At 43.1% G+C, this 24,121-nt stretch overlaps 1 protein-coding gene across 1 annotated transcript; it reads left to right on the forward strand.

Annotated features, from left to right (window-relative positions):
* Positions 1–732: 732 nt before the first annotated feature.
* On the forward strand, positions 733–11,752 carry LOC139387070 (gasdermin-E-like). Its single transcript, XM_071133057.1, has 10 exons — positions 733–768; positions 993–1,265; positions 5,853–6,063; positions 6,735–6,897; positions 7,143–7,263; positions 9,716–9,823; positions 10,410–10,537; positions 10,682–10,865; positions 11,093–11,166; positions 11,409–11,752. Exons 2-10 carry the CDS (start codon positions 1,055–1,057, stop codon positions 11,697–11,699), a joined length of 1,491 nt encoding a protein of 496 aa, XP_070989158.1. The 5' UTR covers positions 733–768; positions 993–1,054; the 3' UTR covers positions 11,700–11,752.
* The last annotated feature ends 12,369 nt before the right edge of the window (positions 11,753–24,121 follow it).

Consider the following 24,121-nt stretch of genomic DNA (forward strand, 5'->3'; position numbering starts at 1 on the left):
AATCCTATGATTATGTAATTAATTCTTAGCTAATGCATTTAAGACATTATAGTATATCATTCTTAAGCAAGCTAATTAGCTTATATTTGTTTAATTCTTTTTTTTTTTAGAAAGAGATGTTGAAAATGGGCATGGATTGATTCAATTGATTAAACCAACCCAAATACGTATAGCTACACTCTTAGAAAAAGGGTTCCAAAAGGGTTCTTTGCATAGGGTTCTACCAAGAGCCGTTTTCATCTGAAGAACCCTTTTTGGAAAATGATGGTTATTTAAGGTAAAGGATTCTACCTAGAACTTTTTATATCCTGCTAACCCTTTTTGGAAGAAAGGGTTCTTTGATGATTATTTGGAAGGAAAGAAGGGTTCTACACAGAACCCTTCTGAATCTGAATAAGCTTTTTATTGTACCTTTATTGGAAACCACATACATGAGAACCTTACAGTGACATGCTAGCGGCTAGTCCACTGTTACAGCACAGTGTACAGTGGTACAGAGAAACCTACATAGAATTCACATAGAAACCTGCTATTTTATACAATGCATTGTGATTGTGGACTGGTTGGCATAGTTTGTTCCAGCTGTAATAGGACGCTACTGTATTTAATCAAACTAGGAAACAAACTGTGGGTGTATTTGGAATGCAGTTCCTGTGTCATTGTGAGAAGGGGGTGTGGCAAAGACACTCCTCTTATAGGCTTGTGACTGACACATCCCCTTCAGAGATTTAGCACTGACTGAGTCCCAAGGACCTGGAGGAAGAAACGGTGAGAACCTGGTAGCTATAGAAGCTCTTGCAGATTACGTCAACAGAGATATGAAATAGTGCTCTTCAGGATACACTGGATAAATATATTATGGGATAGAAAATGTCACATTTCATGCTTTGAGTGAAATGTAGTTTACAGTAGTTTGAATTGATGCTATTGAGAAGGCTTGCTTGGACTTGCATTTATTACTTTTTGTCTTTGTCCTTTCTGTTTGTCCTCAGCCTGAGACACCATTCTCAACCATCTCCTCATCTGTCTCCTTGACCTCTTTGGACTTATAGCTATGGCTACGTTTGCCTCAGCAACAGAAAACTTTGTGAAGAACGTGGATTCTGATGGCAACCTGATACCTGTGTCCTCCCTGAACAACTGTGGCAAGTTGAACCCTCTCTCACTGGTTCTCAAACAGTCACCTTTCTTTATGAAAACCAAATACACGCCTACTAAGTTGACCCTCGATGATGTGTTTACCAAAAATATACCCTTAAATCCAGGTAAACTCCTGATGCCTCATTTCTAACCGTATGTTTCACAGTAAATATCAGCGTGCGACATTTCTTAAAATACGTACACATGAAAATATTGAGAATTATAAACTTAGCGCATGTCACTTCCTAAAACTGTGCTCATGAATGAGCATTAAAGTCGAAATCACACAAACGTTTATTTCTCATAATGGAAATAGAATGCATATGAGTGAATGTGAGAAAACAGACGGTTTACAAGCATGAATGGTGGGTGTCATAAGATGTCAAATTAGAAAGGAAGTCTATTTTTCTCACGTCTATGTGGAGCAATGCCGGTCAAATTAGCGGATCAATTGCCAGAAAATAGACTGATTGTACATTGTTATGCCTGGAATTTTGTAATGTGTAGTTAAAAGCGCCAATGCTGATAAGTTTAACTATCAGTGCCAATACTATGTATAGGCTAGGGCTAATGATAAACGGTGTAGCAATGCATGAATGCAACAAAATCCTATTCATTAACAACTGGATTGTGTTTCAGAATTATATATCAGCTGTCAATGTCATTTCTTTACAGTAGGCTATCACAATAGTAGCTTAATAAAGCCGAGTTGATTGATAAAGTATTTTCATAACCATATAACATGCCGTCAAATGTAACAGTTGAACAGACAGATTATATTTTACAGTGAAGCATTGAGTTCAAAAATTCTGCTGACAGGTCCAAAACTATTTGCCATTGTTTTTTGTAATTTTAGTAATTTAACAGACAATCTTATCCAGAGCAGCTTACAGGAGCAATTAGGTTTAAGTACCTTGCTCAAGGGCACAGATAGATTTTTCACGTGGTTGGCTCTTGGATTTGAACCAGTGACCTTTCGGTTACTGGCCCAATGCTCCTAACCCCTAGGATACCTGTCGCCCAGAAACTGGCACAGTCCTTTGGTCGAATACGGCAATAATTATTACAAAATATGAAAACATTCTGTCAACACCTCCAAAAACATCTGATCAAATTTTCCGTGGCTCACTGCTGTTGTCTAATTCCAATATTCTCCAAATGATACAGCATTATTGTCACCATAAAATGTGAATAGAGGGCGTGCTTTCCAGGCAGAGTTAAAATGCCTGTTCACTCACACAAAGTTTTTAAACGGGTCTGATGTATAACGGGAACTGCGAATGTATGGTGTCTGCCAAGTTTTTAAATCTCTATTTTTAACCATAGATAGGCCTACATATTTTTTTCAGAAATTGCACACGCAGCAATTATTTTGTGTGAAATTGATGCAATTGCTACAAATGGGCCTCATTTATAACTATTGCGTAAATGTCACACTTAATATCCTCTTTGCACCATTTCTGAAAAGAATACTATGTATACAAATAGAGATATTTATAAACTTGACACAAGCAGATGTGCATGTTTCCCATTATAAATCAGACCTGTAGTAAAACTCTGCTTGGAAAAGTCCTCCATTCACCTTTTATGGTGACAATAACGCGGTATAATTTGGAACTATTGGAATTAGGCAACAGCAGTTTCTAAAAGAAAGAGCAATGGCACATTTTATCAACTGTTTTTGGAGATGTTGGCAGAAAGTTTTAAACTTATTCTGTATTTGGCAAACGACTGTTTCTGCCAATGGTAAATGGTGGTGGACCTGTCAGCAGAGCATTTCAATTCAACATGTCTTGCATTGACTGGACTACCTGTTAATTCTGAGACATTGTAAAGGAGAACAAATCAAAGAAAATACACAGCAGTTTCCTCACAGTGCTAGCATATATACTTCAATGGAAAATATCAATCACCTGTTTTTTTTTTTTAAATTTGACCCCTTTTTCTCCCCAATTTCGGGGTATCCAATTGTTGTAGTAGCTACTATCTTGTCTCATCGCTACAACTCCCGTACGGGCTCGGGAGAGAGGAAGATTGAATGTCATGCGTCCTCCGATACACTACCCATCCCAACCAGCCGCACTGCTTCTTAACACCCGGAAGCCAGCCAACCCGGAAGCCAGCCGCACCAATGTGTCGGAGGCTACCTTGGTTAGCGCGCACTGCGCCTGGCCCGCCACAGGAGTCGCTGGTGCATGATGAGACAAGGACATCCCTACCGACCAAGCCCTCCCTAACCCGGACGACGCTAGGCCAATTGTGCGTCGCCCCACGGACCTCCCGGTCGCGGCAGGTTACGACAGAGCCTGGGCGCGAACCCAGGGACTCTGATGGCACAGCTGCCGCTGCAGTACATACAGCAGTACAGCGCCCTTAACCGGGAGGCTCAATCACCTGTTAAATTCAGCTGTGTAGCCTACTATAAACTGCACTGCCTATGTGATTGCATAGCCTACAGCAAAACTTGAAATAAATAGCCTATCTATTTACTAGGCTACTAGGCCAAATTAAATGAGAGATGCGAATGCTAATTTGATGTATGGCTCCTTCAGATACATGAACCCATTACAGCCAGAGAAGGTGAGGAATGTAGTCTGCCGTCATGATCATCATAAAATAAATAGGAAATAGATTTCTGTGTCTATTTATACAGTATTAGATTCCAAAAATAAAACACAGATTTTCACTCTTCTCACTAACGGCACATGGCTCCTTTACAATACTTCAACCCCTAGATAGATATTGTGTGTACGTGTGGTCTAAAGTTTGCAGGAAGCAAGTTCAGTTTTTATAAAAGCAAACTTTTGTTGTATATTTAAGTTTATAAATCAGTCCATTTGATTTATAACAGGAAACATGAGTATGTGTGACATGCGCCAAGTTCATAAATGGCAATATTTGTATAGGTACATATTATTTGGATGTGTCTGTTATAGATATGTGATGGATGTGTCTGTTATAGATATGTGATGGATGTGTCTGTTATAGATATGTGATGGATGTGTCTGTTATAGATATGTGATGGATGTGTCTGTTATAGATATGTGATGGATGTGTCTGCTATAGATACAGTGCCTTGCGAAAGTATTCGGCCCCCTTGAACTTTGCGACCTTTTGCCACATTTCAGGCTTCAAACATAAAGGTATAAAACTGTATTTTTTTGTGAAGAATCAACAACAAGTGGGACACAATCATGAAGTGGAACGACATTTATTGGATATTTCAAACTTTTTTAACAAATCAAAAACTGAAAAATTGGGCGTGCAAAATTATTCAGCCCCTTTACTTTCAGTGCAGCAAACTCTCTCCAGAAGTTCAGTGAGGATCTCTGAATGATCCAATGTTGACCTAAATGACTAATGATGATAAATACAATCCACCTGTGTGTAATCAAGTCTCCGTATAAATGCACCTGCACTGTGATAGTCTCAGAGGTCCGTTAAAAGCGCAGAGAGCATCATGAAGAACAAGGAACACACCAGGCAGGTCCGAGATACTGTTGTGAAGTTGTTTAAAGCCGGATTTGGATACAAAAATATTTCCCAAGCTTTAAACATCCCAAGGAGCACTGTGCAAGCGATAATATTGAAATGGAAGGAGTATCAGACCACTGCAAATCTACCAAGACCTGGCCGTCCCTCTAAACTTTCAGCTCATACAAGGAGAAGACTGATCAGAGATGCAGCCAAGAGGCCCATGATCACTCTGGATGAACTGCAGAGATCTACAGCTGAGGTGGGAGACTCTGTCCATAGGACAACAATCAGTCGTATATTGCACAAATCTGCCCTTTATGGAAGAGTGGCAAGAAGAAAGCCATTTCTTAAAGATATCCATAAAAAGTGTTGTTTAAAGTTTGCCACAAGCCACCAGGGAGACACACCAAACATGTGGAAGAAGGTGCTCTGGTCAGATGAAACCAAAATTGAACTTTTTGGCAACAATGCAAAATGTTATGTTTGGCGTAAAAGCAACACAGCTCATCACCCTGAACACACCATCCCCACTGTCAAACATGGTGGTGGCAGCATCATGGTTTGGGCCTGCTTTTCTTCAGCAGGGACAGGGAAGATGGTTAAAATTGATGGGAAGATGGATGGAGCCAAATACAGGACCATTCTGGAAGAAAACCTGATGGAGTCTGCAAAAGACCTGAGACTGGGACAGAGATTTGTCTTCCAACAAGACAATGATCCAAAACATAAAGCATAATCTACAATGGAATGGTTCAAAAATAAACATATCCAGGTGTTAGAATGGCCAAGTCAAAGTCCATACCTGAATCCAATCGAGAATCTGTGGAAAGAACTGAAAACTGCTGTTTTGCAAGGAGGAATGGGAAAAAATGTCAGTCTCTCGATGTGCAAAACTGATAGAGACATACCCCAAGCGACTTACAGCTGTAATCGCAGCACAAGGTGGCGCTACAAAGTATTAACTTAAGGGGGCTGAATAATTTTGCACGCCCAATTTTTCAGTTTTTGATTTGTTAAAAAAGTTTGAAATATCCAATAAATGTCGTTCCACTTCATGATTGTGTCCCACTTGTTGTTGATTCTTCACAAAAAATACAGTTTTATATCTTTATGTTTGAAGCCTGAAATGTGGCAAAAGGTCGCAAAGTTCAAGGGGGCCGAATACTTTCGCAAGGCACTGTATGTGATGTGGTATAATAGCATAGAGTCCATTCAAATGTTGAACTTTCCCTCAGCTGTCAAGGAGTCTGAATTTGTGGACTACAGTGCAACATTTAGTGACAGCCGAGATGCCAGCGTAGACGTGGAGACAAAATTGGCGGCAGATGCAGTTAATGTAAACTTTAACATGGGGGCAAAACACGCCTCCACACACAAGTCGTCCCTTGGCAAACTGAAGAAAGAAGAGGTTGACCTGAAGTGGTTACAAAACAACTCAAAACACAAGTAAGCTACCCTTTTATATAGAGTCATAAAGTAGATCAGAGTCAATGGTTAGACATCAGAATGGGGAAGAGGAAGTTTGAAAGGAAAGTTACAAGTGGGTCTTTGTCCATGTGTAAACACACACTATGATCAGTGAAACATGCTAAAACATTTGTAACATAATGTGACTGTGCCCCTGGGAGTTGAAGTGAACAACATAACTCACACAAAATTCCAGCTAAAAGCGGAAACAATCAATTTGATGCGAGTCAACTTCATGCCATTTCCAAAACCTTGTATTTCTGTCGAGCGAGAGACAGTTTCAGGGACTTAAAAAAAAACTTACCGGCACCCCTAATGGAGAAAGTTCCAGATTTTGTCTAAATTGATTCAACGGCAGTTAACCTAGAGGTTAAGAGAGCTGGGCCAGTAACTGAAAGGTCACTGGTTAGAACCCCCAGAATCCACCCAAGGTGGAAAAATCTGCTGTTCTCTTGAACAAGGCAGGTAACAACCCAAAAACACATGCTCCCCGGAGACCGATGACTTGACCGTCGATTTAGGCAGCTACCCGTAACTCTCTGATTCAGAGGGGTTGGGTTAAACGCAGAAGAAACATTTAGTTGAATGCATTCAGTTGTGCAACTGATTAAGTATCCCCGTTGCATCATTTATTTGTGTCTCTCCTGCAGGCTTCTGGACATGTCCCACTATCTGATCCAGGAGGCCCGTAATAGTAGGTCTGTGTTTGGGGTGGTGATGGAGAGGATTGTGACGAGTGAGCCGTGCTCGATAAGAGTAAAGAAGCATCAGGCTGGAAAATGTGGTGCTGAAGGGAAGGTCACTGGAGTCCCGGTAGGTGTGAGAACAAGAGTAACCAGCCAGCCAGCACTTCTCAAATAACTGGTGACTGAGGCAGCACACCACTGCAGGCAAGCTGATATCCAACCCATGTGTCGGTAGCCGACATGGTGGTATGACGATATCCAAATCACGATAGCGTATCACAGATTTAAAGTGGAAGTCAATTAAGTCCATTTTTGTTGTAGAAACATAAATGGTTTGTTTCTGATTAACTCTAGTTTTTGGTTTATTTACAGGTGTCTGTAAAGGCGAAAGGCAAAGTACAAGAAGTCAAAGATGTGTTCCTGGAGATTCCTAAAAACACTGTCATTGCCTACAGCATTGATGAGATCATGGTCCAACTCGATGGACACTTTGGTGAGGGAGTAGTTCATTATAATAACTTGGATTCTTTGGTTTTCACTTTGGTATACCTTCATCGATCTACTAGTACAAAGCCACTCTATCCTTCAATGTGCTTATCCAGTACACTATCCAGTCTGTCTGGGGTTATAACTGGTTATATTCTATTACAGACACATTAATGTACACTGTTAAATTATATGTGAGCTAAACATAAACAAAATATATAATATATACACTGAGTGTACAAAACATTAACCTCTTACAGGTAGGCGAGACGCTAACGTCTCAACTGGCCAATTGCTGGGGGAAATGCAGAGCGCCAGATTCAAAAGATTCAAATAAAATGCTATAAAATTCAAACTTTCATTAAATCACACATGTAAGATACTCAATTAAAGCTACACTCGTTGTGAATCCAGCCAACATGATTCATCAGATTCTAAAAATGCTTTTCGGCAAAAGCATAAGAAGCTATTATCTGATAGCCTGCACCATCTGCACCAGCAGTGAACAAAGGAGCTAGCATATTACAACCCTGCGGGCGCTACACAAAACACTGAAATAAAATATAAAACATGCATTACCTTTGATGAGCTTCTTTTGTTGGCACTCCAATATGTCCCATAAACATCACAATTGGTCCTTTTGTTCGATTAATTCCGTCCATATATATCGGAAATGTCCATTTATAAAGCGCGTTTGATACAGAAAAAAACAGCTAACAAAAACTACAAAATATTTCAAAAGTTGCCTATAAACTTTGCCAAAATATTTCAAACTACTTTTGTAATACAACGTCAGGTATTTTTAAACGTTAATAATCGATCAAATTGTAGACGGGGCAATCTGTATTCAATACAGGAAAGAAAACAAACCAGCACTGCTTTTCACATCTTACGCAACTCACAAAAGTGTCCCCAGTTCCGAGTTGGTCTACTTCTTCATTGCACAAAGGAATAACCTCAACCAAATTCCAAAGACTGGCGACACCTAGTGGAAGCGGTAGGAACTGAAAATAGGTTCCTATGAAATATCCCATGGCAAAGACCATATAGGGAACAGAGAGAGGAAAAAAAAATCTGAACAGTTAGTCCTCAGGGTTTTGCCTGCTACATAAGTTCTGTTATACTCACAGATATGATTCAACAGTTTTAGAAACTTCTGAGTGTTTTCTATCCAAATCTATGAATAATATGCATATCTTATATTCTTGGCATGAGTAGCAGGAAGTTGAAATTGGGCACGCTATTTATCCAAAAGTGGAAATTCTGCCCCCTAGTTTTATTAAAAACACCTGCTCTTTCCATGACAGGCTGACCAGGTGAATCCAGGTGATGCTATTATCCCTTATTGATGTGAACACTTTCCTAATATTGAGTCTTTGCCCTCATAACAGCCTCAATTCGTTCAGGGCATGGACTCTACAAGGTGTCGAAAGCATTCCACAGGGATGTTCATCCATGTTGATGTCAATGCTTCCCACAGCTGTGTCAAGTTGGCTGGATATCCTTTGAGCGGGAAATACCCAGCAGCATTGCAGTTCTTGACATAAACGACGTGGGCCTGGCACCTACTACCATACCCCGTTCAAAGGCGCTTAAATATTTTGTCTTGCACATTCACCCTCTGAATGGCACACATACATAATCCATGTCTCAATTTCCTCAAGGGTAGAAAATCCTTCTTTAACCTGTCTCCTCCCCTTCAGCTACACTGATGAAGTGGATTTAACAAGTAACATCAATAAGGGATCGTATCTTTCACCTGGTCAGTTTGTGTTGATGGGTTCTGACTTTTCTAAATATTGTTAATTTCAGGTATCCTATTGAAATATTGAGTGCCATGGTCTGTTTCTAAACCAGAAGTTAATGCTTATTACCGGGGTGGCAGGATAGCCTAGTGGTTAGAGTGTTGGACTAGTAACCGGAAGGTTGCAAGTTCAAAAACCCCTGAACAGGCAGTTAACCCACTGTTCCTAGGCTGTCATTGAAAATAAGAATTTGTTCTTAACTGACTTGCCTAGTTAAATAAAGGTAAAAATAAAATAAATTAAGCTTGGTTTGTGTTGAGTCACTGATAAGGGTGGAGAGATGTGGTTTAGTGAGGAATGGAGGTCAGGTATTTCCGGCATCACTTAATTTCATACAGCCTTGCTAGTCCAGGAGATAAATCAAAGGCTATAACACAATTAGGATGATAACATTCTCCAGATCAGGAAATAAACTATACAAAGTCCTAGTGTACAAGTGTAGATTCAAGTTCACTGGTACATCATTGGTCTAAAACCATAATCTAACCCTTCTGTGTTCACTGGTTACAGTACATCACTGGTCTAAGACTGTAATCTAACCCTTCTGTGTTCACTGGTTACAGTACATCACTGGTCTAAGACTGTAATCTAACCCTGCTGTGTTCACTGGTTACAGTACATCATTGGTCTAATACCCTGTTCTCTTGGCTATAGAGGTGCGCTCCTTTGGAAAGGGTGGGTTTGAAAGAGCCTGGAACCTTCTAGGTTCATGCAATATGTCCGCGGTGGTGTCGCTCCCAAAGGAATGCCTCCTTCGTCAAGGTAATGATGCCACTGGATTGACAGAGCAGCTGTGTTTCTCCCTTCTCCATTTTCCTTACAGTTGTAGTTTAAATGAATCTGGTGATTTGATTGATGTGGTAATTGTTTGTATACTGTAAGTCTAGTGATGCTGTAGTGAATGTACTGTATGTTGTTATTTGGGTGAAGCAGAAGCCCTAAATGTCAAGCCTATCCTTTAGTTACAATTGCAGCACATTTGTTGTGACTTTTTAAGTAATTCATAGAAAATAACATACTTTGAAATAGTGGCAGTTGAGTCCTGTGATTCTCTCAATCTGGATACAAACTTTGTGTTGTTTACCACTGGGCACAGATGTCAGTCAGTTCAACGTCTAGTTTTGAATGACATTTGATTGAGGCTGTAAACTAACATGAATTCAACAAACACATTCACCATGTCTTTGGATTTAGGTCAAAAGTAGGTTGAAAAAAAGACTACATTCTATTTATTACCTTGATGATTTTCCCACTTTATTCAACATCACTACATGTACATGTTTTTGTTGAAAGTGGAAACAATGTTGTTTCAACCTGTTTTTGTTTACAGTCTGTTGTGTGTTGACAGAACTGGCGGAACTGAGGGGTCATTTCCAGGTGCTGTCATCCCTGCCAACAGCTAAACGCTCCTCTCTGCTCCAGCTCCTCAAGACAACCATGGAGGACAGAGAGGCAGTTAGTGTACTGGAGAGTGTGGTGAGGCACTATTACGGATTACAAGCACTTAAAATAAATCAGTGGAGCTTTAGAGAAAAGTCTCTGAGGTACTATACCACTCAGTATTTCAGTTCCCTTCAGTTTCTCATCTACACTCTTGTATGGCCGTCTCTCTCCTCACAGCTGGATCAGATGTTGGTTGATGAGACACCTGCCATGGATGATCTTATGGAGGAGACTGAGAAGCAGACAGTCCAGACCATACTGGACCTTTTACATGAGTCTGATGGAACAAATGAGGGCCAGACATACGACGAGTCACCCTCACTGCTCTGTTCCGTCAACCTCATTGTCAGCGCCATGAATGGTGAAATAGAGCAGAATTACATTACATCATCAGTTTATCATTACGTGGATCAATTCTGTTTCAACAACTTTTTTGATAATGACGTAACTTAACCTTTGACCCTGTCAACTGCGACACTCTTCCCGTTCCAGTTTCATGTCATGTGTTCACACGGCTCTAAATGAAGAAACGTTCATTAGTAGCACTGGTGCTCCCAACTTAAAAAAGTGTGCATATTTATTTTGTAGAAATGCCAGATGGGTGTCTCTCTGTGTTGGGATCCTGTTGCAGTCCTCCAATCTTACAGGCCCTGCAGATTCTGGTGAGTTCACACTTCCCCTTTTGCTACACTGGTAAACAAGTCTGTATACTTCTTCAAAAATACTGTACACTTAGCCTGGTAAACAGGTCTGTATTCAATACTTTACTGTATGTCCCAATCATCCATTTTTTTCTGACTAATCATATCAGATCTTTTTCAGAGCTGATCTGATTGTCTAAACGCAGCCATACAGGCACAATACAGCAGTATATAATCATATTCCTGTGCTGCTTGTCCTCCAGGTGCAGCATGTGGCAGCAGGGAGTGGGGAGACCCTCTCTCTGAGAGATGCAGGTCTGGCTGTTCTGACTGAGGAGGAGCTGTATCAGAGGATAGAGAGTCTCTTTGGTCTCTCTGAAGTTACACTGAAGAGAGAGGGGGACACACTGAGGACAGAGATGAAGGACCAGCCTGGATACCTTCCTCTAGTCATGAGTATCACTGTGAAAGGCCTGGCCTCTTTAGTGCAAGGAGGGAGAGAGAGGGAGAGAGAGAGAGAGACCATGCAACTTCTAGTTGAGCTGAAGAACTAGTGAAGAACAGTGAATGTATCCTTGTAATGTTTTCAGTAAAGTTCAACACACGATATCAGACGTCCCGACCTCCATTCTTCTAGTCATTAGATAATACAACATAAAGTGGGACATTACAGAGGGGGGAGGGAGGGAGGGAGGGAAGGAGGGGGGAGGGAGGGAGGGGATCCTACGTTTGAGCATTGTCAAGTGACCCACATGACAATAACAGAAACAGAATCCTGTTCAAAATCCTGTTCACCAGAATCATGTCCCAAAAACAAGTCTGTTATTCTTGTAGACTCATTTGAAAGTGTAAACTTTCTCACATTACTGTGCTACCAGGTTCAAAAAGTATAAGAGGAAGTCCAGCACCCTGGTAATCTTGATGTCTAGAGAACCAGTGTGATTAAGTTGTTATTAATGATTCATTTTAATATTGATTCTTTACTCAAAGATAACATCGCCAATGCTCAATATGTGGTGTCAGTATGATAGTCCATCTCTGTGATATCTGTGAGATTCAGTGTTTGAACAACAAAAACATTTTGTCATCAGAAACCCTATGCGGTGTGTGTGTGAGTGTGTGTGTGTGGGTGAGGGGGTATGAGTGGGTTTATGTGTGGGTATGTGTCTATACATATGAATGGGAGAGTGAAGGAGGGTGAATATGAATATATGTAGGAGGGTGGGAGAGAATGGGTGTGTGGAGGACTAAGCTATATGTTGTGTGTGAATGAAGGAGAATGAATGAGGAAGTAGAGGGGAGGTGGTGATAAACTGGGTCTGGTGGATAAGAGGGTAAGGATGGAAGGGTGGGACAAGCTTGGCTTGGGGAGGCAAGGGGGAGTAAAGATGGGAGATGGGGTTAAGCATGGCTTTGGTGGGGTTAAGGGGGGAGAACAGGGAGGGGGGGTGGAGAGGGATGGATATTGTTAGAGAGAGAGAAGGAACAACTTAATTCTTCTACGTTGTCATCGCATTTCTTTATGACTTGTAAAACCGTTACAACATGAATAAGGATGTTGAAACATTATTATTCCTTGTTTGTCATTACAACTAAGATGTAATGGTGGTTATTGGTGAGAATGAAGAGGGTCTATATCCAGGGGATTGGGATTGGGTGACTGGGAGGGCATTAGACATTTCTCTGAGGTGAGGGGCTATATCCAGGGGATTGGGACGGGGTGACTGGGAGGGCATTAGACACTTCTCTGAGGTGAGGGGCTATATCCAGGGGATTGGGATGGGGTGACTGGGAGGGCATTAGACACTTCTCTGAGGTGAGGGGCTATATCCAGGGGATTGGGACGGGGTGACTGGGAGGGCATTAGACACTTCTCTGAGGTGAGGGGCTATATCCAGGGGATTGGGACGGGGTGACTGGGAGGGCATTAGACACTTCTCTGAGGTGAGGGGCTATATCCAGGGGATTGGGATGGGGTGACTGGGAGGGCATTAGACACTTCTCTGAGGTGAGGGGCTATATCCAGGGGATTGGGACGGGGTGACTGGGAGGGCATTAGACACTTCTCTGAGGTGAGGGGCTATATCCAGGGGATTGGGACGGGGTGACTGGGAGGGCATTAGACACTTCTCTGAGGTGAGGGGCTATATCCAGGGGATTGGGATGGGGTGACTGGGAGGGCATTAGACACTTCTCTGAGGTGAGGGGCTATATCCAGGGGATTGGGATGGGGTGACTGGGAGGGCATTAGACACTTCTCTGAGGTGAGGGGCTATATCCAGGGGATTGGGACGGGGTGACTGGGAGGGCATTAGACACTTCTCTGAGGTGAGGGGCTATATCCAGGGGATTGGGATGGGGTGACTGGGAGGGCATTAGACACTTCTCTGAGGTGAGGGGCTATATCCAGGGGATTGGGATGGGGTGACTGGGAGGGCATTAGACATTTCTCTGAGGTGAGGGGCTATATCCAGGGGATTGGGATGGGGTGACTGGGAGGGCATTAGACACTTCTCTGAGGTGAGGGGCTATATCCAGGGGATTGGGATGGGGTGACTGGGAGGGCATTAGACACTTCTCTGAGGTGAGAGGGGCTATATCCAGGGGATTGGGATGGGGTGACTGGGAGTGCATCAGACATTTCTCTGAGGTGAGGGGCTATATCCAGGGGATTGGGATGGGGTGACTGGGAGGGCATCAGACACGTTTTTTGAGGTGAGAGGGGCTATATGCAGGGGATTGGGATGGGGTGACTGATGGGGCATTAGACACTTCTCTGAGGTGAGGGGCTATATCCAGGGGATTGGGATGGGGTGACTGGGAGGGCATTAGACACTTCTTTGAGGTGAGGGGCTATATCCAGGGGATTGGGACGGGGTGACTGGGAGGGCATCAGGCACTTTTTTGAGGTGATGGGCTATATCCAGGGGATTGGGATGGGGTGACTGGGAGGGCATTAGACACTTCTCTGAGGTGAGGGGCTATATCCAGGGGATTGGGATGGGGTGACTGGGAGGGCATTAGACACTTCTCTGAGGTGAGAGGGGCTATATCCAGGGGATTGGGATGGGGTGACTGGGAGGGCATCAGGCACTTTTCTGAGGTGAGGGGCTATATCCAGGGGATTGGGATGAGGTGACTGGAAGTGCATCAGACATTTCTTTGAGGTGAGGGGCTATATACAGGGGATTGGGATTGGGTGACTGGGAGGGCATCAGACACTTCTGAGGCGAGGGGCTATATCCAGGGGATTGGGATGGGGTGACTGGGAGGGCATCAGACACTTCTCTGAGGTGAGGGGCTATATCCAGGGGATTGGGATGGGGTGACTGGGAGTGCATCAGACATTTCTCTGAGTGATAGAATAATTTGCATGTTTAAGATAATGACTAAAGTATTCCACCCTGAAACCATACAATTGTATGAAATGTGTTAGAGTCATAATTCAATAATGTGACTAGGTCATTGTGTTACTATTTCACAATATGAGCTGGGTATAGTTGAGACATTCAAGGCCAACTGAACTGTCGACTTGTGAGAACTCTGGAACCAATAACAGGAAAGAGGCCTCCCCAACCTAGGTAGGGGAGTAACTGTTAGAAATGGCTAGGCTTGCAGAAGAGAATGAGAAACTATGTGTTAGTATTGTATAAAAATACAGCCCACCTAAGGAGAGGTGGAGTTTCTTCTGGTGTGTGTGTGTGTGTGTGTGTGTGTGTGTGTTATAAAAATATTGTGTTCTCATTTTGAAGTCAGAGCGCTCTCTGAATAAAGTATTGATCTGTTGCAGAATCTGAGACTGTGTCTAATTCTTTATTAATCTGAGATTTAAGACCTCTGGGGAAATAGCCAAAGCTTGAGTGATAGTTGAGTTCAACCATTGGGATAAAAAATCTTGTGACATTAGATACTTCTCTGAGGTGAGGGGCTATATCCAGGGGATTGGGATGGGGTGACTGGGAGGGCATTAGACACTTCCCTGAGGAGAGAGGGGCTATATCCAGGGGATTGGGATGGGGTGACTGGGATGGCATTAGATACTTCTCTGAGGAGAGAGGGGCTATATCCAGGGGATTGGGATTGGGTGACTGGGAGGGCGTTAGACACTTCCCTGAGGAGAGAGGGGCTATATCCAGGGGATTGGGATGGGGTGACTGGGAGGGCATTAGACACTTCTCTGAGGAGAGAGGGGCTATATCCAGGGGAGTGGGATGAGGTGACTGGGAGGGCATTAGACACTTCTCTGAGGAGAGAGGGGCCATATCCAGGGGATTGGGATTGGGTGACTGGGAGGGCGTTAGACACTTCCCTTAGGTGTGCGTGGGGCCTCCACCAGAGTATGTTAGCGGTGCGGAGCTGGAGCGGAGCGAGGAGCAGAGATTCCCAAAGGCTGTAGCGTCGGCTTTCTCTGCCGCTCCAATTTCGCCCCAGTAGCGCTCACTTCACGAGCTCTGGGCATGCCCGCCCCAGCATGCCCGCCCCAGCATGCCCGCCCCAGCATGCCCGCCCCAGCATGTATTTGTAGTCTACTTGTGTGCTGCTAATTGACCCTTGCTTTAGCTATTGTCATGGAGTTCACTAAATATTTTCATAAAGAAACTGATAAAACACACAGGTGTTAAATCAAGGTGACTTATAAAGATGAGGACCAAGAGCAAGAGAGAGAGAGTGTGGCGATGCAGTGTCCACTCTTATGTGTAAGGCTTGGATGCCACCTGCTGGTAGGTTATAGAACGGATGCCATTGTTCTATGCGGCATATGGCAGTTGTTACGCGCTGGCTACATGAAACTTCCACAACTAAAGAATCATTATGGAATCTGAAAAGACAACCCAAAAGTATGATGGTGTACTTACTACATGCACATGCTAAAAAAAAGGAATGAGGTGGGTAGATAACGAAGTGTGTCATTGGAGCAAAGAATTTATAAACTAAAAATCATCTAATTTTTGTTCTATTTTATTTTATTTATTTAACCTTTATTTAACGAGGCAAGTCTGTTAAGAACAAATTCTCATTTACAATGACGGCCTACCTAAAGGCAAAAGGCCTCCTGCGGGGACGGGGGCTTGGATTAAAAAAAAAAAAAGATAGGACAAACATACATCAAGACAACACAACACAACATAAAGAGAGACCTAAAGACAACAACATAGCGAGGCAGCAACACATGACAATACAACATGGTAGCAACACAACATGGTAGTAGCACAAAACATGACAAAAGCACAAAGGGCAAGAAGGTAAGAGTCAATAATACATCACACAAAGCAGCCACAACTGTCAGTAAGAGTGTCCGTGATTGAGTCTTTAAATTAAGAGATTGAGATAAAACTGTCCAGTTTGAGTGTTTGTTGCAGTTTGTTCCAGTCGCTAGCTGCAGAGAAAATGAGCGACCCAGGGATGTGTGTGCTTTAGGGACCTTTAACAGAATGTGACTGGCAGAACGGGTGTTGTATGTGGAGGATGAGGGCTACAGTAGATATCTCAGATAGGGGGGAGTGAGGCCTAAGAGGGTTTTATAAATAAGCATCAACCAGTGGGTAATGTGTTGGGTCTACAGAGATGACCAGTTTACAGAGGACTATAGAGTGCAGTAATGTGTCCCATAAGGAGAATTGGTGGCAAATCTGATGGCCGAATGGTAAAGAACATCTAGCCGCTCGAGAGCACCCTCACCCGCTGATCTATAAATTACTCCGTGATCTAGCATGGGTAGGATGAATCAGGGTTAGTTTGGCAGCTGGAGTGAAAGAGGAGCAATTACGATAGAGGAAACCAAGTCTAGATGTAACTTTAGCCTGCAGCTTTGATATGTGCTGAGAGAAGGACAGTGTACCGTCTAGCCATACTCCCAAGTACTTGTATGAGGTGACTACATCAAGCTCTAAACCCTCAGAGGTAGTAATCACACCTGTGGGGAGAGGGGCATTCTTCCTACCAAACCACATAACCTTTGTTTTGGAGGGGTTCAGAAGAAGGTTAAGGGTAGATAAAGCTTGTTGGACACTAAGAAACCTTTGTTGTAGAGCATTTCACACAAAATCCGGGGAGGGACCAGCTGAGTTTTAAGACTGTATCATCTGTATATAAATGGATGAGAGAGCTTCCTACTGCCTGAGCTATGTTGTTGATGTAAATTGAGGAGAGCGTGGGGCTTAGGATCAAGCCTTGGGGTACTCCCTTGGTGACAGGCAGTATTATCTACACAATAGGCCATCATTGATTTTGGCCCAATAGGCCTAGCTTATTCCCACATTCAAGGAGCTGTCCGTTTTGATTTGGGTTATTTTACCTAAAAACCTTTAGGCCTACCTATAGAAGAAGAAAACCATACTCTGCATCCCTGCCCAGCCTGGCAAGAGTGGCCAAACGGGTGTTAAGCATCCCCAGTGGCTCTGCAGGTGTGGAGAGGATGTTCTCCGCTGATGGTCGGCTCTCCAGACACCATAGCATGAGCCTGAAGCCACAGACTGGCCAAACTCCTGTTGCACTAATGAGTCATCTTTCATTTAATTTGTATTTAATTCTAAGTAAGTCACTGCCTATATGCACAATTTATAGACACCATCGCATGAGCCTGAAGTCACAGACTGGCCAAACTCCTGTTTCTAAAAATGAATTCAAAGTCACTAATGAAACATCTTTCGTTTAATTTGTATTTAATTCTCAGTAAGTCACAGCCTATATGCACAATTTATAGACTATAATGATTTAATACAACTAAATGTTGTTTAAATGCTGCACACTTTATGTACCTACAAGCCTACTGTGTCGCACATGCAAATGCTTCACAATATATTTCTTTGTAGGCTGTAGACTTGACATCATTAAAATAATATAGCCTAAATAATTCCCTGTCTGGCTCCTGACCTATTTAGAGTGTTTGTGTAGCCTATTTGAAATTATGTTTGCCTCTTACGTTCACTTGTCCTTGTTCATTCAAATACTTTTCTTATGGTTTGGTTTCAATACTTAAAAACCAATTAGTAGTTTTAAAATAGATATGTGTTGGTTAAAATGTGGTTTTAATGCACAATCGAGAGCATCCTGTCGGGCTGTATCACCGCCTGGTACGGCCACTGCCCTGCCCACAACCGCAAGGCTCTCCAGAGGGTAGTGAGGTCTGCACAACGCATCACCGGGGGCAAACTACCTGACCTCCAGGACACCTACACCACCCGATGTCACAGGAAGGCCATAAAGATCATCAAGGACAACAACCACCCGAGCCACTGCCTGTTCACCCCGCTATCATCCAGAAGGCGAGGTCAGTACAGGTGCATCAAAGCAGGGACCGAGAGACTGAAAAACAGCTTCTATCTCAAGGCCATCAGACTGTTAAACAGCCACCACTAACATTGAGTGGCTGCTGCCAACATACTGACTCAATCTCTAGCCACATTAATAATTAAAACGGGATGTAATAAATGTATCACTAGTCACTTGGCTATGTTTGTGTAACCCGTAGTGATAGTATACATTCCACATGAAGTGCTGTTTGTCTGTAATCTCTCCGCTGGGCATGAATAAACATAAATTAATTTAAGCTTGACTTTGGGGTCCTTTAGTGGTAACTACCACGACAGTGTGACAGTTGAACAAAGTTCCTAAGTTATATTCTTGAATAATCAATGGGCAACAAGGGTCCTTATTACAGTGTAATTCCATGTGTAACAAGTAGTGTAGTTAAGTGTAACAACTCATAATTACAGTGTAATAACAACATGTGTGGTTAATGGTGGTTAATTGCAGTCTGGAACTACAGAACAAGACATTTGTGGAGTGGTTGAAAAACGTGTTTTAATGACTCCAACCTAAGTGTATGTATAAACCTACCAGTCTGCCTCTATGACCTTTGCAACAATTTATAATTTGACAAATGTGACCTCTCCCATGCCAGTAGGCGAGCCAGACCAAGAATGAATGAATTCCATTAATTCATTAACCAGTGCAGCCTGTGTAGGTGTTACGGCTTCTAGGAATAGTGGGTGGAGGAGTCAGGCGCAGAGAGCAGGTTAGTTCTGTTATTCCAAAGACAGTGAAAACAGACATGCCAAACACAAGGGAGCATGAAACATCCCGTCCAAACAACAGGACTAGAACTGTCCGGAAAAATAGAAACCACAAAATCATCCAACATCATGAACAGAGAACAAGCCCAATATCCAGCGGGCCTGGTGCCCTTAAACAGCCTACAAACAAAACTCAACTCAAAACAGGTGTACCCAATTAGAGCAAACTAACAGACACAAACGGAAAGGGAATCGATGGCAGCTAGTAGGTCGGCGACGAGGACCACCGAGCGCCGCCCGAACAGGAAGAGGCACCATCTTCGGTGAGATTCGTGACAGTAGGCTTATTGGATATTTATTTAAATCATTATTTATTGATGTTCTTCTCTCTTATCATCATTAAATCGCTGCTAGATAACTACATGCCAACATAACAACGTTGAATGAGTAGAATGAAGACGGGGTCAAATCATGACAAAATAACTAAAGACCAGCCCTCGTTAAAATAATGTTTTTAATTAAAACATTTAATTAATATTTGTATAAATATGTTGGCAATCGTTTTTATAAAAGCAATAATGCCCTGGAACCCAGGGATTATCGTGTGATAACTCCCCCTAAGGGCTGTTTCCGGTCCTCGGCAAACAGCCCTTAGTCTGAGTTATCATAACATTACAATAAAAATAATAAGAATAAAAGTTAGGGATAAAAATACAAATGTGGCGAGATTTCTATCAACAACAATACACTTCTTCATACTTGTCAGCATCTGTAGTATTATAGTTACATTTGAACTAATGTCACAGATCTTTCTAGAGGCTGATCAGGACAGAGGTCATTCAACACCATGTGTTATTTCACTTCCCTTTCCCTGTAGGTCAGACTCATGGTTTTCAAAACATTCAAAACATTTTCTATGCCAGGTTTATATTGGGGTTTTCAGGACATTTGTTCAGAAGTCAAGTGATGTGTGTAATAAAACTGTTTCTTCTTTATCTAACCTTCATCTAACCTGACCTGACCGTGGCCCACATTCCTCACTAATCCACAGCTATCCAACCTTTTCAGTGACCACAACCATGTGATTGCTTTTTCCCTCACTTAGTAACTTTCCAGACCCTTAGCTCTTATCCACCCTCCATTGACCCCATCATATGCACTACCAGTCAAAGGTTTTAGAACTCATTCAAGGGTTGTTCTTTATTTTGACTATTTTCTACATTGTAGAATAATAGTGAAGACATAAACTATGAAATAATACATATGGAATCATGTAGTAACCAAAAAAGTGTTAAATAAATCTAAAAATATTTTATATTTGAGATTCTTCAAATAGCCACCCTTTGCCTTGATGATAACTTTGCACACTCTTGGCATTCTCTCTTCGCATTCTCTCATTCTCTCACCTATTGCTTCTCATTGGACCCTATGATCACTCAGCTACACATGCCTCTCCCTAATGTCAATATGCCTTGTCTTCTGCTGTTTTGGTTAGTTATTGTTTTATTTCACTGTATAGACCCTAGTCCAGCTCAACATGCCTTAGATAGCTCTTTTGTCACACACCACACACATGGGGAGACCTCACCTGGCTTAGCTGGTGTCTCTAGAGATACAAGCTCTCTCATCGTCACTAAATGCCTAGGTTTACCTCCACTGTACTCACACCATACCCTTGTCTGTATATTATTCCCTGAATCTATTCTACCACCCCCAGAAATCTGCCCCTTTTATTCTCCGTTCCCAACGCACTAGACGACCAGTTCTTATAGCCTTTAGCAGTACCCTTATCCTACTCCTCCTCTGTTCCTCTGGTGATGTAGAGGTGAACCCAGGCCCTGTAGCCCCCAGCATCACACCTATTCCCCAGGTGCTCTCATTTGTTGACTTCTGTAACCATAAAAGCCTTGGTTTCATGCATGTTAACATCAGAATCCTCCTCCCTAACTTTGTTTTATTCGCTGCTTTAGCACAATCTGCCAACCCAGATGTCATAGCTGTGTCTCATTCATGGCTTAGGAAGGCCACCAAAAATTCTGACCTTTCCATCCCTAACTACAACATTTTCCATCAAGATAGAACTGCCAAAGGGGGCGGAGTTGCAATCTACTGCAGAGATGGCCAGCAGAGTTTTGTCATACTATCCAGGTCTGTGCCCAAACAGTTTGAGCTTCTACTTTTAAAAATCCACCTTTCCAGAAATAAGTCTCACTGTTGACGGTTGATATAGACCCCCCTCAGCCCCCACACACATGGGGAGACCTCACCTGGCTTAGCTGGTGTCTCCAGAGATGCAAGCTCTCTCATCGTCACTCAATGCCTAGGTTTACCCCCACTGTACTCACATCATACCCTTGTCTGTACATTATGCCCTGAATCTATTCTACCATGCCCAGAAATCTGCCCCTTTTATTCTCTGTAAGGCAATAAAATAAGCCATAGTGGCGAGGTAATTACGATATAGCAATTAAACACTGGAGTGATAGATTTGCAGAAGATAAATGTGCAAGTAGAGATACTGGAGTGCAAAGGAGCAAAAATAAATAAATAATTTAATTAATACAGTATGGGGATGAGGTAGTTGGATGGGCTATTTACAGATGGGCTATGTACAGGTTCAAGGATCTGTGAGCTGCTTTGACAGCTGGTGCTTGAAGTTAGTGAGGGAGATACAAGTCTCCAGCTTCAGCTATTTTTGCTTGCTATAGTTTGTTCAAGTCATTGGCAGCAGAGAACTGGAAGGAAAGGCACCCAAACGGGGAATTGGCTTTGGGGGTGACCAGTGAAATATACCTGCTGGAGAGCGTGCTGCGGGTGGGTGCTGCTATGGTGACTAATGAACTGAGATAAGGCGGGACTTTACCTAGCAAAGACTTGTAGATGACCTGGAGCCAGTGGGTTTGGCAACGAGTATGAAGCGAGGGCCAGCCAACGAGAGCGTCCAGGTCACAGTGGTGGGTAGTATATGGGGCTTTGGTGACAAAACGGATGGCACTGTGATAGACTGCATCCAATTTGCTGAGTAGAGTGTTGGAGGCTATTTTGTAAATGGCATCGCCGAAGTAGAGGATCGGTAGGATAGTCAGTTTTACGAGGGTATGTTTGGCAGCATGAGTGAAGGAGGCTTTGTTGCGAAATAGGAAGCCGATTCTAGATTTAATTTTGGATTGGAGATACTTAATGTGGGTCTGGGAGGAGAGTTTACAGTCTAACCAGACACCTAGGTATTTGTAGTTGTCCACATATTCTAGGTCAGAACCGTCCAGAGTAGTGATGCTGGGCAGCGATCGGTTTAAAAGCATCGGTTTACTTGCATTTAAGAGCATTTGGAGGCCACGGAAGGAGAGTTGTACGGCATTGAAGCTCGTCTGGAGGTTAGTTAACACAGTGTCCAAAGAAGGGCCAGAAGTATACAGAAGGGTGTCGCCTGCGTAGAGGTGGATCAGAGAATCACCAGCAGCAAGAGCGACATCAAATCAAATCAAATCAAATCAAATCAAATTTTATTTGTCACATACACATGGTTAGCAGATGTTAATGCGAGTGTAGCGAAATGCTTGTGCTTCTAGTTCCGACAATGCAGTAATAACAAGTAATCTAACTAACAATTCCAAACTACTGTCTTGTACACAGTGTAAGGGGATAAAGAATATGTACATAAGGATATATGAATGAGTGATGGTACAGAGCAGCATAGGCAAGATACAGTAGATGGTATCGGGTACAGTATGTACAAATGAGATGAGTATGTAAACAAAGTGGCATAGTGTAGTATAAAGTGGCTAGTGATACATGTATTACATAAGGATACCGTCGATGATATAGAGTACAGTATATACGTATGCGTATGAGATGAATAATGTAGGGTAAGTAACATTTATATAAGGTAGCATTGTTTAAAGTGGCTAGTGATATATTTACATCATTTCCCATCAATTCCCATTATTAAAGTGGCTGGAGTTGAGTCAGTGTCAGTGTGTTGGCAGCAGCCACTCAGTGTTAGTGGTGGCTGTTTAACAGTCTGATGGCCTTGAGATAGAAGCTGTTTTTCAGTCTCTCGGTCCCAGCTTTGATGCACCTGTACTGACCTCGCCTTCTGGATGATAGCGGGGTGAACAGGCAGTGGCTCGGGTGGTTGATGTCCTTGATGATCTTTATGGCCTTCCTGTGACATCGGGTGGTGTAGGTGTCCTGGAGGGCAGGTAGTTTGCCCCCGGTGATGCGTTGTGCAGACCTCACTACCCTCTGGAGAGCCTTACGGTTGAGGGCGGTGCAGTTGCCATACCAGGCGGTGATACAGCCCGCCAGGATGCTCTCGATTGTGCATCTGTAGAAGTTTGTGAGTGCTTTTGGTGACAAGCCGAATTTCTTCAGCCTCCTGAGGTTGAAGAGGCGCTGCTGCGCCTTCTTCACGATGCTGTCTGTGTGAGTGGACCAATTCAGTTTGTCTGTGATGTGTATGCCGAGGAACTTAAAACTTGCTACCCTCTCCACTACTGTTCCATCGATGTGGATAGGGGGGTGTTCCCTCTGCTGTTTCCTGAAGTCCACAATCATCTCCTTAGTTTTGTTGACGTTGAGTGTGAGGTTGTTTTCCTGACACCACACTCCGAGGGCCCTCACCTCCTCCCTGTAGGCCGTCTCATCGTTGTTGGTAATCAAGCCTACCACTGTTGTGTCGTCCGCAAACTTGATGATTGAGTTGGAGGCGTGCGTGGCCACGCAGTCGTGGGTGAACAGGGAGTACAGGAGAGGGCTCAGAACGCAACCTTGTGGGGCCCCAGTGTTGAGGATCAGCGGGGAGGAGATGTTGTTGCCTACCCTCACCACCTGGGGGCGGCCCGTCAGGAAGTCCAGTACCCAGTTGCACAGGGCGGGGTCGAGACCCAGGGTCTCGAGCTTGATGACGAGCTTGGAGGGTACTATGGTGTTGAATGCCGAGCTGTAGTCGATGAACAGCA

The sequence above is a fragment of the Oncorhynchus clarkii genome, chromosome 3 (genome assembly GCF_045791955.1).
Source record: "Oncorhynchus clarkii lewisi isolate Uvic-CL-2024 chromosome 3, UVic_Ocla_1.0, whole genome shotgun sequence".
Lineage (NCBI taxonomy): Eukaryota > Metazoa > Chordata > Actinopteri > Salmoniformes > Salmonidae > Oncorhynchus > Oncorhynchus clarkii.